General features: G+C 47.4%; 1 protein-coding gene across 4 annotated transcripts in view; it reads left to right on the top strand.

Annotated features, from left to right (window-relative positions):
- Positions 1-14,394, top strand: part of PRKAR1B (protein kinase cAMP-dependent type I regulatory subunit beta) — a 102,006-nt gene extending 87,612 nt beyond the window's left edge. For all 4 annotated transcript variants that reach the window (XM_054211859.1, XM_054211856.1, XM_054211857.1 and 1 more), the window contains exons 10-11: positions 11,909-11,990; positions 12,417-14,394. In XM_054211859.1, the coding sequence (XP_054067834.1) occupies positions 11,909-11,990; positions 12,417-12,589 (255 nt within the window). In that variant the 3' untranslated portion in view covers positions 12,590-14,394. The remainder of the gene's footprint in view (positions 1-11,908; positions 11,991-12,416) is intronic.
- The last annotated feature ends 1,310 nt before the right edge of the window (positions 14,395-15,704 follow it).

Here is a 15,704-nt window from a genome sequence, read left to right as displayed (position 1 = left end):
TGGTTAATGAAGTCACTGCCTTAGGCACACTCTGCTATCACACCTGATAATCTCTTTAAAAACACAGTGTGATTAATTATTAATTAGGAAGATGAATGTTGTCTAGAAAAGGAGTTTCAAAGGCTGCAATCTGAACTGCTTAATGTTACCGGGATTTTGTTGATACCAAAAATGTTTGTCAAAGGCAGTCTACAGCGACTCCTAATATACCTAATAAACAAAATATACTGAATAAACAGAGCCAGCAGTCACCGAGGGCCCTGTCCTTTTCTTATTTTTAACTGCAGAGGGATTGTTTCCCATAGAGCTGTTACAGGAAAGGGGCATTCAGTTTTCTCGATATCACCTAGTCGTAGTGGAGCGGTAGCGTTTCCATTGGCCCTGCTTCAGAGTGCCTCTGCGCTCAGGATGGCGTTTGTAGTGGCCAGCTGAGGTCAAAGATTGGGATTTCGGTGTGTGATTGGGTCCCATCCCGACGAGGAATGGGGGTGAAGTGTTTTGCTGAGTCAAAGGGGCTAAAACATCAGCTCTTGTTAAGCTCAGTTCGACTTTGACTTCCGTGGGCAGTGGATGAGGCTGCGCATATACACGATGTCCCTACACAGGCAATCGTATCCTTGAGCGTATCCTGATCCCTCCTCTGTCGGAAAGGGACAGTGTTCCATAGGAAGCAACTGGCTGCTCCTCTTCTTCTTCCCACCAGCCATGGAGGACCTGTCAGTGACTGCAGCTTTTGGCTCTTCCTTCCTACTCTTTCTTTGGCCCCGCTAATAACCACCACAGTGCAGTCACCTGCGGTAAATTCTGCAAAATCTGAACCCTCCGAAGTGATGTACGATGGAGCATTTTCTTAACAATTTTGTGAAACTTCAGATTAGCCAATATTTCTAGTCTATTTTAGAACTTTGCAGATTTTGTTCCTCGTTTGTGGCAGAAACCAGGACAACTGTATGTAAATTCGGTGAGTTGCTATGAACCCAGAGACTGGAGAATAATGTATAATAGTTTAAAAATGTACGGTTAAAAAAATACTGTCAAACCCAGTCATGACTCAATCTTGCGTCCACAATCAGAATTAAGTCCTGTTGCCTCATCCTTCTCCAACACCATGAAGATCATCTAGCTTTTATACTATGAAAATGAAGCTTTCTTTAAAAGAAGTCTTTACCAATATAAAAGCAATGTACGTAGCCAATATTTTGTTATGGAAAAAAATTCTCACCTGGATTGGCACATCCATGTAGTATGACCAAATAATCTTGAGAGTCGTAATGACTGCGGTATGTAGCACAGGTAACCGCCTTTTACCCAGCTCATTTTATCTTAGCTACTTATCTGTCTTACATGAACATCTCATGAACTTCACGGGGTTTCTCCTCACTACACCTGTGTGATGAGGTGTGTGAAGCCACCTCCGCGTTGCGTGTTGTGCTCTGAAGCCCAGGCACGAGAATTAAGATAGTTCTTTATTCCTGCTGAAGACTTTCAAGAGGAATTAGGCACCTTGAAGGTCTGGACCTTCGTGATTTGGCTCACAGAATGTCTGAGGCAGAGAAGCAGCGCTAGCCCTATGGCTGGAATCCCAGGCTAATGCATCAACAGACCATACTTTGCCTTTATGTTAAATTTTACCACCCAAAAATGATGGGTGTTATTTTCTAACTGCAGGTTATGTGAAGTCACTCACACTTTGTATTGCTGATTGATATGTGTTTATTCCCTTGTTTTTCTATAAAAGTCTTTCATAAATCGAAGGTTGGCAAAGAATAAAGATCCAAGATAATTTACTGGCCAAAGGAATATTTGCAGTGTCTTTGGCTACATAGTTCAAAGGATTTGTCTTCTCTTGGAACGCAGCCCTAGAGCTGCTGATCCTTAGCTGTAACATAAAAGCCGTCCCAGGAATGATGCAGTTGGAGTCCCAAAGGGCTAACATGGCAGCTGAGCGGTGATATGCTCGTGGTCTTCCAGGACGTTGCGATGAAAACATTGCTTGTGCCAGCATCAGGAGGTACATGCAGGACTTAACTTGCTGTGTTACCCTGTGTCACTGGGACATTGGTGACCTTAAGTCTTGAAGCAAATCCACCCGGAGGATGCAGCGTACCCGTGCTATTCTCAAAGGCTTAAAAGCAGTTTTCATAACCTCTCTTCTGCACATGCTATACCCAGCGCAAAGAAAAGCGTATGAATGTCTCCCTGGTTCGCTTCTGACATGACAACTTGTGTAGGAGTCTTCAGTCTCATTCAGCTGTAATTTAAAACATCTGATTTGTAAACCCATAAAATTGAAGTTTATGCTGGAAATACAGACACACCCTGGTCTCTTACCACTATAGGATACGTGGAAAACTTGGAGATCGTTTGGTGTGCAGAGAAGTCAAACCCAAAGTTAGTAATTGGCAGTTTCGTTCTTAATATATATACATGCTCCCTTTGAATTTTCATAAAAATCAGAACACTGTATTTTCTCTGTATTCAAAACAGCCTGTGACTTTTTATTTAGCTAATACTTGCTTTAAGGAGTGGTTGATGCTTTGACTCTTCTCTCTTTAGTCCTGTCCAGTGGTGTCCTCCTGCCGTGGAAGGCTGCAAAAGCGGCAGAGGTTCCCAGGTAGCAACATACCTCTCCGTGTGAGTACGGAGAGCAGCGCAGGCTGTTTACCCCTCCAGGTTTTCAGGAGCTTCTCGGGATCCTTATGAGCTCTTTTGGCATTGAAGACCGAGCTCACAAGCCCTGATTCAGAGCACTTAGTCAACGTGACCAAGAAGTTTATGGCCCGAGGCACGTTAAATCTAAACTGCAATTAAAGGCATCTGCTGTCTCAGGAGCTAGGAGCTCCGTCCTGCGGAGCGCTTCTCTGTCTTTAAGCAATAATACTGCAATGTAAACAAGACTGAAATACAGTGGTGTCCAACCTGGTGGAAGAGGAATGGAGAATTTCCTCATCCCTGCTGGAGTTCATCCCTTCCTCTGCATCACGTAAAGCTGTGCCTTACTGGGATGGCTTTTGTCCCTCCTCTGCAAAGGTAGCGTCGAGGTGACTGCAGATTTGCTGGAAGAACGTACCCCTTAGGGCTCATTCATTAGCTGTGTAGCGTGGAGCTTGCGGAGCATGCGAAGCTCTCTGCAGCGTGCTTCAGGGAGAGGAAACTTTGAGCACATGAGTTTTTTTCTTCTGAATTTCAGAATTTGGTCCTTTGAATACACAAGATCCGCCAACTGAAAGGGTTTAAAGAGAGCTTTCCAGGGAGGGATTTTCCTGATCTCCGTGATAAACTCCCTTCTCTCCTTCCCCCAGTTTGCTCCAAGTCTGATTTCTTGCTCGGAAGCGGCTGCCCGGGCTGGCCCCAGCTGCTCGCCCAGTCCCGGTCACCGCATTCGCGGGCGGTGACGACGTCTCTCTCGGCTTTTTGCTTGGTCTGGTTACTTCAGCATCTACAGAATGTTTTCACAAAGAAGCAGATGGTGGTAGGAGTAATTGGGCCGTAAAACAACATTAATGGCTCGAACCGATTTTCACCGGGAAGGGTTTTGCGGGCAGGGTGAGGGAGGTGCAGCGCTGTTCGCTTGTTTTCTGTCCCGTCGGGCCCTGCCCTGCTGTAGGTGGGAGCCCTCCCCGTCTCTGCTTCCAGGAGATGAGCCCTGGCAGGTCAGGCACAAATATCAACAGTTGATGAATAACCCATTATAGAGTCACTTTTATGTTGACTCAGTGGACGTTTCCTGGCTTCAGAGAGAGTCAAGATAATGGCTAGCTTTGTAGAAAGAAAGAATCTCTAAAATGCAACATTTTTTTTCCTTTGTGACTTTTATTGCTTTGTACGCTGACATGTCTGAGGGAGGAAAACAGTGCCTTGTTGCCAATAATCCGCAGCGCTTGGCACAGGCGGTCTTTAAAATCTGGCACCAGGATGAATATTAATTCAGTTGTTTTCCCACAGAAGCTACTGATTAGTCGAGGCCAAGTATCACTGCGATGATTCATTAAAACCCGCCATGGGAGCCCACCTTCACTGAGGGCATCTGCTTTTCCTCACCCCTGCCACAGGTGCGATAAAAGGGGCAACTAAAATCCTAGGACGGAGTAAAGATGAAAATGCAGAGGGACCCCAAAGGCCGGGCCGTGGCGCAACCGCTTCCCAGCTCTCTGGGCATGGAGCCAGGACAACTGGCCAAGGAGGATCCCACCCCGGGCTGGGGCTCCTCCCGAGGCTCGGAGCTGGGATCCTTATCCCTCCGTCATCGGCTCCCAGGCTTCCCAGCCCCGCTTGGCAACCGGTGGCATGGAAGAGAAGCACGGGACCACTGTGGCAGCGAGGCTGGGGAGCACGGAGGCCGCCGTGGTGTTCCCCCATCTGATGGTGGGGGATGCTGGTGGCTGTCGTGAAGGCTCGAGTCCCCCAACACATGGATGCGCCTCTGTGGGACACCTGCGTGGTCTGGCCTGATGTTAGCTCTGCCGCTGCGCCTCAAGGGCAACATTTTGAAGTCAAAAGACTGTAAAACTTCTTCTTACGATTCTGAAAAGCCTTGCAACCGAAAAGGCTTCATGAAAAAAATCCCTTTTTTTTTTCTTTGAGTAAACCCCAGGTTTTTTTTTGCATAGGCATTGCAGCGCTCTCCGTGCATGAAACAAATTGCAGCTGGTGTAGTGTTTTCTGCTTCTTTTGGCTTTTCACTATGTTTACTGGTCTCTCTCCACCTGAATCTTGTCTTGTTCCATCTAATACAAACATTTCTTTTACTTCGAGGGGAATACATGAGGTACAGCACAGGTTTAATGCAGACTGTGTCAAAGAAACACTGAAGGGGAAGATTGTCTGAGATACTGCAACGGGAGGATGAATAAATGATTGAAAAGGTCTTCCCATGTCAAACATCTACGATCTTAAATACTAAACGATCTAGGCAAAGGCGTTTCCTGGTGATTAATGACGGGCTGGGTGTAGTCATGTCTGGGCCGTAACCCTGGCCTCTCGTGTGTCCCTAGGAAATGCCCTCTGGCTCAGTTGTTTCTGCTGCTTTAAGCTACACTGGGTTTATGATTGATTGTCATTTTTTTAAAGTACCTTTATGTTTGTGGCTATTTCGGTGACTGCTCCAGACAGCTTTGTTCCTCTCTCTCGGGTCTGGATGCTATTTCTCAACTAATACAAATGTGCCTAGGTAGAAGTGGGGAAGTTCAGCCGTCGACAGCGTAGTCCCGTGCAGGTGGGATGTAGCTGGTCCGTGCCGCAGGTTGTTGAATATCCAGCCCGGCTGTAGAGCCGACATGTCGGATCCGTGCCAGCTGGGTACGGACGTGCTTCCCGGCTTCGCTAGACTGCTGGGTGTGTTAGTGCTGTTGAGAACTGTGGCCAATAAGAATGCGATGCACCCAGGTTTTAATGTTACGATGGCGACGTAATGATAATCATAGACATTGTCCCGTGGTTGCTGGAGTCTAAAGGCACTTTCTGCAGCGCTGCTCTCTCAAGGAGGTTGTGTGGGTACCACGCTGCACCCGTTATCGCTCAAATGCTGCCTTTTGAGCTCATTTGACATTGCACTATTAGTCCTAAAGATACTCCCAAGGTGCTGGCTTTCTGAAAGTCACCCGAAATCAGTGGCACTCAGGATTTCCTGTATCACAGGCAAATTTAAAAAGCCGAATGCGTGAAAAGTTGTATATTTGTTTACAAATTTGTTTTTACAGTGGGACTCAATTATCTTAAAGGTCTTTTCCAACCTAAATGATTCTATGATTCAAAAGCTGTCGTTAGCGTGGGCATTGTCTCGCACTGTGATCTGCAGGGAACCCTAACGGATGCAGAAAAGAACTTGCTAGAGAGAAGCAAAGCCACCGGCCACCACTTGCCCAGGCACTGCAGACCTGGGTCTGTCCTTGTGGCCCATACCCCCTCGACACTCATTAGAGCAGCCGCTTCGTAAATGAGAGTCACGAAAGGAAAGTTTGCCAAACTGGACCAAAGTTGCTTGAGGTTTCACGTCAGACAACCGAACTGATCAAAACGATCATTTTTTAAAGCAGGAGGCGAAGCATTAGCTGACAGATCTCAGCAGGTCTCACCAGGCGATTGCTGTTCCCAGGAGTCTCATGGCATCAGGAGCTATAGATTCTGACTCTCCTTAATGGAAGGCAATGATTTGGAGATGCTCTGTGGATGATTTGGAGAGCTCTGTGGATGATTTGGAGATGCTCTGTGGATGATTTGGAGAGCTCTGTGGATGATTTGGAGAGCTCTGTGGATGATTTGGAGATGCTCTGTGGATGATTTGGAGATGCTCTGTGGATGATTTGGAGAGCTCTGTGGATGATTTGGAGAGCTCTGTGGATGATTTAATCGCATGCATGAACCAGTAAGCCATCAGATATGATCACATAAGGTGTAACTTACTACGGTGGTAGCTGTGATGGTGTAAGAATGTTGCTCAGACAGTGTTTGTAGGTAGGTAAATGGTGTGTTTTATTAGATATATCTGGAGAAACAGACAACTTGGAGAAAGGTATGTGTGCCCCAAAGCTCTTCCGCCTTTTCTAGCTATGCTAGCTGCTCTAATAAAAGATATTACTTCCACAAACCTCATCTTGCCTGCAATTAAACACCATACTCCCAGAATTGTACTGGGTGAAAGATCTTTTAATTCCTTTCAGATGTGCTGTAGCTTCCATTAGAACCGATAGGATTCCTTACGCCCAGTCCCGTCGGCTTCCCCGTGTGAGCGGCAGCGTTTGATACCGCCTCACGGCCTCTTCCATCCTCCTTTGTAGTAACTTAGCGAAGATTTAATAGCGACGCCTAATGAGGGTTTGTGTGACTGTGGAGTGAGGGGGAACTCGCCTCTTGAACATGTGAATTCTGGAGTGTGCGGATTCCCAAAGTGAGAGGGAGCAAAGGTGTGTTCGTAACGGCGGCTGATGGAGCTGATTGATAGCAGCCGCGCGTGGGGCTGCCTGGCCTTTCCGTCCCATGCCGTAGGCGGCACTGCTCTTTTCTAGTGGACGGTGAAGGGGAAAACAAAACAGGCTAGAAAAGCGCTCCAAACTAGGATAAAAATGTAACATTTTGAGGGCATGGGGGAAAAACTGTCTTCTGTGCTTTTCTTTGAAAAAGCAGTAAGTAAAAAAGCATGACAAAAATGGAAATAGGGACTTCTTGCTGGTGAAAATTAAAATCCTTTTCTTTAAAAAGTAGAAATTTATTTTGTATTGGTAGTGTATAAAAAGGACATAGACGTTGACTTTGCATACACTGATGGCAGAACAAATATTCTTCAATTTTAACAACGATAAATACGTCCTTTATTATAGAGGGTGCCTCACTATATTTTTTACCGATTGCTATATCTTTAAAACGGGAGGTTAGACCAGCAAAGCCAAAACAGCAACAAGATCGGCTTCGAAACCAAAAACTTTTTAAAACAGCGCTTCTGTTTTAGAATTCTGTTCTGGATTTCTCTTCCCGCCCCCTGCCCCCGGTGAAGGACTGGGCTGCCCAGTCTGTCCCACCCGCGGGTCGCACGGGCACATCACTGCCCGCCGCAGCGCCCAGCGCCATTCCGCTGAGCTGGGGCAGAGGGAAAAAATCCAGGATTTCAGCTTTTAGCATCGCGAACACTTGCCTTTTGTAGCCAGGCTACTCAGGCCGACTGCTGGCTGTAGGATTCATGCTTAAATATAAAAATAGGGCTCCTGAAGCCGTTGGTGCTTACAAGTAGAGGCGGGATGGGGCTGGGAATCCCAGCACTCGTGCAGAGGGGCCACTGTAGGATGGCTCACTCATCCCCATGGTTTAAAAGTGGCACATCTGTCAAAATCTCATTACTCTGGAGAGGATGGGAGCTCATGGATTATAAACTTAATTTATTTTTAATATCTTAAATTACGGTGCTGTATCTAAGCCATAAATTCTTACAAAACAAACTGCCGATGCATTCCAGAGAGGCGAATAAATGCTGGCAGCGCGGTGACGAGCGGTGGCAGAGGGAGAGAGCGTGGGGCGAGCGCGGCAGAGGCGGTGGTGGCACGGTGCTTTTGGAACCGCTTCCCTTGTTGTTTTTGCAATGAGACGCCCGTGTTTCCTCGGGGGAGAGGAGAGAAGGTTAATGATGTCGGTTCCTGGGAACACAGGCACTCCCCAGTGACTGAAAGGGAATATTCCTGGATCCACCGAAGATCGTCATTTCACTCCCCGGGGTCTGCTGGCAGCAGGACATGCCTGTCTGCTTCCAGGTCAGGATCATCCCAAGGGGCTGATTTATTAAATGGCGTCAAACTTCTTCAAAGTCGTTGAGCCCGTGTCTGTAGGTTTTGCTCGGTGGTGCAGGAGGCCGGAATGGCTGTCCGTGTACAAGGCAGTATTTTAAATTGAGCAGCACTAAATAGCCTGATCCTGCGAATCTAGGATCGTGCAGTTGGTCTCAGAGAGACCGATCTCGCCAAGCCTTGTGTGCCACTTACGGGGAAATCTTTCCCACCAAGACCAAGTGCTTTGGGGACTGAGAGTGATAAGCCCCTTCAATCCTTGCTGGATACTGCCCGTACCTCCTGGGACAGGGCTCGGGAGGTTTATTCGGTTGTAGCGTTTGTGAGAGGTGGGGTTTGCTAAAGGACAAGAAGGACAGAAAGCTCAAAAACGGCGCCAGAAATATTTGACAAGAAAAGTGAAATGAAATACAGCCACAAATCCCGTGATGGGAGCAAGGATAGGGGTCAGCACCAAATTCATTTGGTATGACAACTTCATTAAGTATGTGGGTAATAAAGGATTGTTTCTGTTTTGTTTTATTTTATTCTGTATTATTTAATTTCTGTATTATTTTTGCCCTGGTTACACCGATTGTGTACAATTGGACTCTTCCTCTACTGTAGTTAGAATAGCATTGTTTCCAGAGATAAGATACGTAAAGTGAAGATAGACAGATAATTATAAATACGTCTTCTTTGTTTCGTGGTGTGGACAGTCTTCCCGTGAAGGTCACCGGGACAATGCTCCAGGATGTACTTGTGGAGCTGGTGAATTGTGCAACGAGAGGCCAAGCGGCATAATCAGACCTGACATCTGGGTGCTCGCTGTCAGGGGCTCAGGAAACTTCTTTTGCTCCGTGATAGACCTATTCTCACTGGGCAACGGGAAAAGCCGATGTGACTGTTAAAACAAGAGTGGAAAAATATGTATCTGGAATATGCATTGCTTTATCCTGCCAAGCCAAGTGTTTATTGTGGAGGCCAGACACATCTGTCCTCCTCCAACAGATATCATGGTGTTTCTTGGATGAAAAAGGCCGACTGTAGTGGAACAGTGGAAGAAATTGCTTCAGAAGACTGACTTGTTGGAGTCCTATATCATATGGACCCTGTCAAAAAAATATTAGCCACAATAAAAGCTGACGCTTGGGGAGATGAAAGCAATACCGCTTGATATTGTGATTACCTTCATGGCAACGTGCTCAAGGTGGGCAGTGGGGAATCGAGACTGTCCTGCCTTTGACCTGGGCGGTCAATAGGGTTACTTGGGGGAATTTTTTTTGTTTTATGTAATAAAACATCTGTAATAAAAGTTTTGGGAAAGAGGCTGGAGCCATGGATTGCAGACAGCTATTTGGGTCAAGGGGTTAGGTTTTTGCCAGGCTCCAGATGGCGACGGAGAGGAGGACAGGGGCTGGAAGCCGTTCTGAAGCTGATCCCGTCTCGGCTGCAGTGAGAACAGCATCGGCTCAGTGAGCTGCACCCGGCCTGAAGCTCGGCAGCAGAGAGGCCGACACACGCGTTATCCCCTCTATGGGGCACTTCCGAGAATGCCGCTTATGAACGTGTGTCTGCGCTGAGAACTGGCCGTAAGTGCGAATGACAAAACTCATTACAGTATCTTTGCGTTTTCATGCCCTTGCAGATTTACTGGAAGATCTTGGAAAACAGCAGCTTTGGCGGAACAATTTAGTTATATCAAGGATAAGGAATTTTTGCTGGAAACTTGACAGGCACCAAATCACTTTCTTATATCCCGTTCTTCCAGTTACTTCTGTGGATAGCCTTGCACTTGCTGGGGTCAGTTTTATGTGCGTGGCGAGTTTCAGTGGTAGATAAAACCCCCCCAAAACCCCCCAAAAGACCAAACCCAACCTTCTCCTGTACGTTTGGCGTATTTTCGAACACCCTCGCCCAGGTGCCTTTGCTCATACACGTTGTGCCAAGCACGTGGTTCTGTATCTTCTGCCGTCAGCTGCGGGCACATCGGGAGTGAAGGAACTGAAGCCAAGAAGAGTTTTGTGGTTGTTTTCAAATGGACCTGGATTCACAGCCCGGCTGTTTCTTCGCTATCTGTGCCGTACCGACACGGCAGGGAGCTGATGGGGTGCAACGGTAGATTGTTGTGACCAATGTGACGTGTTGACAGTCTGATACCCGGGGATTTATACCACGCACATGTTACTGCTAATGGGCAAAATGAGAAATGATAACTTTTAATGTGCCAGAGGAATTTGAGATACATCCTAGTCCGTATAGAACCCATCAGCTGCTTAACATGTATCAAACGATACTTGCACATTATTTGATTTTTGTTCCTGGTTCCCGGCATCAGCAGAAATAAGATTTACGTCTTCATTTGTATAGCACAGGAGTTAACCTAGAGAGTGGCCCAGCAATTTGTAAAGTGTATGGGCTTAAAAATAACCCTGTTATGAAATGGGCCGTGATGCAACACAGCGGTATTACAGCAGCGTAGTTGTGCTTGTTCAGAAGAAAGCAAATTATGGCCATGTGAGACTTGGGCGTTCAACTGCAGGGTGAGGGCTGTGATGTCTTCCAATAGCCGGCATCAATCTTCCGAGAATAATCCACATTGCCGTGTCTCCTCCCCTTCCCTGGCCTAGCTGGGGCAGGATCGGCCCTCACTTACTACTTTCCAAGCGGAAAATCTTAACATCAAAACACCGATGCAACTGCACTGTCAAAAAACGGCTCCCCAGTCGATTTAAAAATCTTGCTTTTAAAAATCATTTTAATTTCAGTTAAAATCGAAGTATGTTAACATTTTGCCTTTCCCTGTGCTTTTGGTTTGGACTCAGAAGATAATTTTGTGTTACTGTTATTTTTTTTCCCAGAAAAGCAGATACCTTCTCTATTCCTCTACAAAAGCTTTACGCCACAATAATTTAAGATTTCCTCCAGGTTAGAATATTTCTGCATGTAAAACCTCTTTGAAGGTTTAAGAGACTGTAGCTGAGTTTTGACATGTATTAGCACGTGTCAAGCACAGCAGTTTTTACGGGCGGTGGAGACAAGACACATTCCATCTCCCCAGCGGCTGACTCGCAGGTGTCCGCATCACTACAGGCCACAGGCGGGCAAAGCCACCCCCAAAAAATCACCCTTTGTTGCAACAAGCGTTAAAAACTGCCTTTACCAGCCATTTCAGTGATAGATGCAGGGAGTGACCAGGTGAGGGTGAAACTCTGGTTGCTGTCTTACAAACTCACGTCCCAGGATTGCGACTGGCAAAGTCGCCTTTTCACTCCTTCTGATGTAAAGCTTTGCTGCGTCTCTTGTGAGGTTCTGCGTCCCCCCAGAACGTATTTTTGCATTATATTAAAGCACACACTATGTGTGTGAGTTAAATAGGAGTTACTGAGTTCTGTCCTGTCGCTCTTCTCTTCTGTGTGAGCCGAGTCTGTCTGCATCCAGACAATTCCTAAGAGAGAAATGGTGTGCCATACTGATAGATCTTTTTTCATCCTTTAATTCCTCTCATTCGTGTATCAGGAATTGACTGAAATCGTCGTCTCTCCCATAGCAGGACTAAAGGAGTGTGACACGCGAAAGGCAATACTCAGGGCTCGGTGCTTTTTAAAGCATAAGAGGTTTAAGTGAAGGCAACTGACTTTCCGCCCTCCTCTTCGCAGGGCACAGCGTCGGTTCTGCAGCGCAGGTCGGACAACGAGGAGTACGTCGAGGTTGGAAGACTTGGTCCATCAGATTATTTTGGTAAGAAAATTCAACTTACGTATGGCTCGGAAAGACGGGCACATGGAGTCGTATCAAGTAATTATTGTCTTAATTAGGGTTCTGCTCTTTGACAAGCGAGGGGTTGCGTGTAGGTCAGCCGCGGCTTTCAGCGACGCAGAGGGGTGGGAGCGGAGCTGAAGCCGTTCCTTGGTTTCCACTGGCGTAGCTGACAGGAGACAGATCCAGAACCAGCAAAACAGTCTGAAAGCGTTTGTTTTCAAAGGCGTTTTACAGGCATGCATTATGCATGTGCAGCGCATCTGCGCTGTCAGCGCACTTGTGTAAAGTGTCTGTCGAGAGGTACGTGAAGGGAGATGTTCCACAAGCGCGGCGGCGCCTGGCGGGTGATGCGCGCCCGCTGAGGGGGCGCAGGGTGTGTGAGAGCCTGTTTGTCCCCGTTTCCAGGTGAGATAGCCTTACTGCTCAACCGGCCCCGCGCCGCCACCGTGGTGGCACGCGGACCCCTGAAGTGCGTGAAGCTGGATCGGCCCCGCTTCGAACGCGTGCTGGGCCCCTGTTCCGAAATCCTCAAGAGAAACATCCAGAGATACAACAGCTTCATTTCGCTCACCGTCTAAACGATTCCTCCTGGAAAGCTGCCTTTGTGTGACCTTGTGCACTTAAATTTGCTCTGTGCAGCTCCATAGCTTTATGAAGAAGAAAAAAGATGTGCATTTTATGTGTATTTTTTCTGTTTATGTCACGTACAGGATGTCAGTTCAAATCTCATGTATCGTGTAAGTAGGAAGACAACTGTTCGGATCAGACTAGCTTTGGGGAAGGTTAGGCTCTTGGCTGGCAGGCAAGATTTTTACCTGTTGTTGGATCATATAGCTTAAAACTGTGTTTTTAAACTATTTAAAATTCATATGAATTTCTATTTCCCTTATTATCTTTGAAGTTGGTCTTAGTCACCTTCGGTCAAGCTTCTCTGGTCAAGCGATGTCCCTCTGCCCGGCGCTTTTAGAAGACTTTTCCCTGGTTGTGGACTGGGGGTTTCTGAGGCCCCACGGTGCAGTCGCACAGTTCAAGAGGGGAGGTTGGAGGAAGGTTTTGATCATTCCAGCAAACCAGGGGAAAGTAGAGCTTTTGGGTCATTTTGTTTGTGGCTTAAGTAGAGGGGCCATGCTCCTCCTTTCAGGTCTGCTGTGCAGCGTCTGCTGAGGCAAAGAGCCCGCTCCGCTCTTCTGGGGGAAGGAACGATGTCTTGTGAGAGTTCCGATGGAGCCTGGAGGACCTCAGTTATTTGTCCTCAGCTCTTTTTTTAGATGAGGGTTTGCATTAGGTCCCTTAAAGTCCAACGGGGACTTCTCTGCTGAGTTAAGTGGGTTTCGAAACGTATTTATCTGCAGCAGAGTGTCCTCAGCCACTTCTGAACGTTGTATGAAACGCTGAAGAGACGGTGCCAGGTGCACACCGGGGGCAACAGCAGCGGTTTGTTTTTAGTAAGGTCCACTTAATTAAATTCAAATGCCTTTCTTTTAGTATAAGACTAAATGTTAGGCTTTTGTAGGATTTTCTGAAAGCCAATCCATGCTTCAGACTGCCGCCTCTCCTCCAGCAGACGTGTACTGTGTCACAAAAAGCACCGGGATCTTGCACGAAGCTCCCGGAGCCCCGGTCCCTCGGGGACGAGCCCCCTCGCGCAGGTGGGACTTTCCTGTCGGCCCCCGCCACCAGGGCCCGACGCTCCGGGAGCTGGTTTTTGCGGAGGCGGCTGCTTCTCCTCCAGGCGTCTCCCGTCACCTCAAGGCGCTTCATTTATTCCAGCCCATTTTCAGTGGTCCTGTCAGCGTCCATCCGTTGCTACTATTTATTATGATTATGTTAACGCTTCTTGCACGTGTTATTAAATATGACCATTCACGTTTTTCAACCTTGCATTTTTTATCACGTACATTTATATAGGCAGACCCCCGTTATATATATATGGATAAATGTATACGCGTTTGCAAAACTTCTGATTCGCTTCACAGGGTTTGTATTCTCTTGTGCAATCTTTTTAAAAAAATGATTTTTAAAGGTTACCGGTCACTCATGTATGTTCTTTTACCTATTGTATTTCTGTTGTATTGGTAAAAAATTGTGAGCGTTTCACATAATGTGCAAGATATACATTTCTTGTTAAACACCAAGTAGGAGCCACACTGTTTAGAAGTTCCTCGAGCACACACACAACAGAGATTCTTTGCTTTAAACCTTTGCAGCTCATGGAAAATGCGTTTGAATTATGGTTCTGTTATAAGCAATCTCAAGAGAAGTGTAACCATTTAACACCAGGATTCCTATGCTTTAAGTGGAACAAAATGATATTCAATGACATTTTAAAGATAATTGTAATATTTGCAGTGGAGGATGGGACGGGATTTCCGTATGAATAAAATTCTTCTACATTATGTGTGGCCGTTGTGGGTTTATTAATAATGGAAGTCTGTATGAATAGAAGTCATGTTCTAGTTAAAATCTGCATATCATAAAAAGTTTGAACTCTACTGAAAGTAATCAGATGCGAAGGGACAAAAAATAGACCCAGAATCCCAGTGCTATATATAGTAATGGAAACCAAACTGGTTTTCTGCAGGATTAGCACGAGGGAAAAAAATGTCTTCTGTTTAAGTGGAACCCCGTGTGCCTACAGAAGGAAGCAGGGGTTCAAGGTGTCTCTCGGACCTTCGTGTTGTGTGGGTGCCAGTTGAGCCGGGGCTTAAGCCCACGTGGAACATGGAGCACGCGAGCTGCCTCGCTGGCCGCAGGGACCCTGCGCGGCGCCTGGAAAACCGCGGGACTCTGCCGAGTCCCGTGCCACCGGCGGCAGCACCTGGGCAACAACAGGCGCTCTCGGCAATCCCGGTGCTGCCCCTTTTTGCCCCAGTGCCGTAGACAAAGCCCACGGCCCCGACCACGTGGGGATCTGTCCCAGTCCTTCCTCTCAACTTCTGGCTGTGCCTGGACTTCTAGAAGTGCAGCTGCCCTGGGGCCGAAGCCATTTTTGGCACCGGAGACGCGCTGTGCTGCTGCCGTGGCTCGTGTTCACGCGATGCGCTGGCCAAGAGCTACATTGAGGACAAACTTCTCGGAGAAGGCCGAGCCTCCAGAGGAGCCGCCTGTACCTCATGCATGAGGGTGAACGCGTGGGTCGAAGGACTGGAGAGGATGGCTTCTGGGCGAGGAAGAGGCGTTGAGCGTGTTGTTAGTGCCACATTACCTGCCAGACCCAGCTGGGCTCCGGGTGGCCACACAAGGAGGCGTGTTGTGGTCCAAGCCTGGCTGTGGCGGTGGAGCCGTCCCCCCGGCGCAGGGTGCAGGGCTGTGGACTTGCTCCATGCAGCTTCTCTGCGGTGGCCCCCGCACAGGAACCTTGGGCGGCTCCCGGCATCCAAGGGCTGTCCAGCTTTCCATTTTTGGAGTGTGTTATTTTTCCCCCCTTCGCTATGATTCAGGCGGGAAGGACGCGTCTTTCCAGAGAATTACTCACGTTATGTAGTAATCAGAAGTGACCACTCTCTCTGAGGTTCTTCCAGAAGGACGTTACCAGCCCACGCTCCCCAGAAAAGAGCATCTCACCACTCCTCATTGTCATGCTTTTTTCGGTCGGTTTTAATTGTGTTGCAGCCGTTTCAGGACTCCCAAGACAAAAGAAAAAGACTTTTTTTTTTTTTTTAATAGAAACTAATTGTACCTCCAGGTTTTTTA

This window comes from Rissa tridactyla, chromosome 8 (assembly GCF_028500815.1).
Source record: "Rissa tridactyla isolate bRisTri1 chromosome 8, bRisTri1.patW.cur.20221130, whole genome shotgun sequence".
In the NCBI taxonomy this organism is placed as follows: domain Eukaryota; kingdom Metazoa; phylum Chordata; class Aves; order Charadriiformes; family Laridae; genus Rissa; species Rissa tridactyla.
Note: the sequence above shows the minus strand (reverse complement) of the source record. Positions and strands in the feature narration are given on the sequence as shown.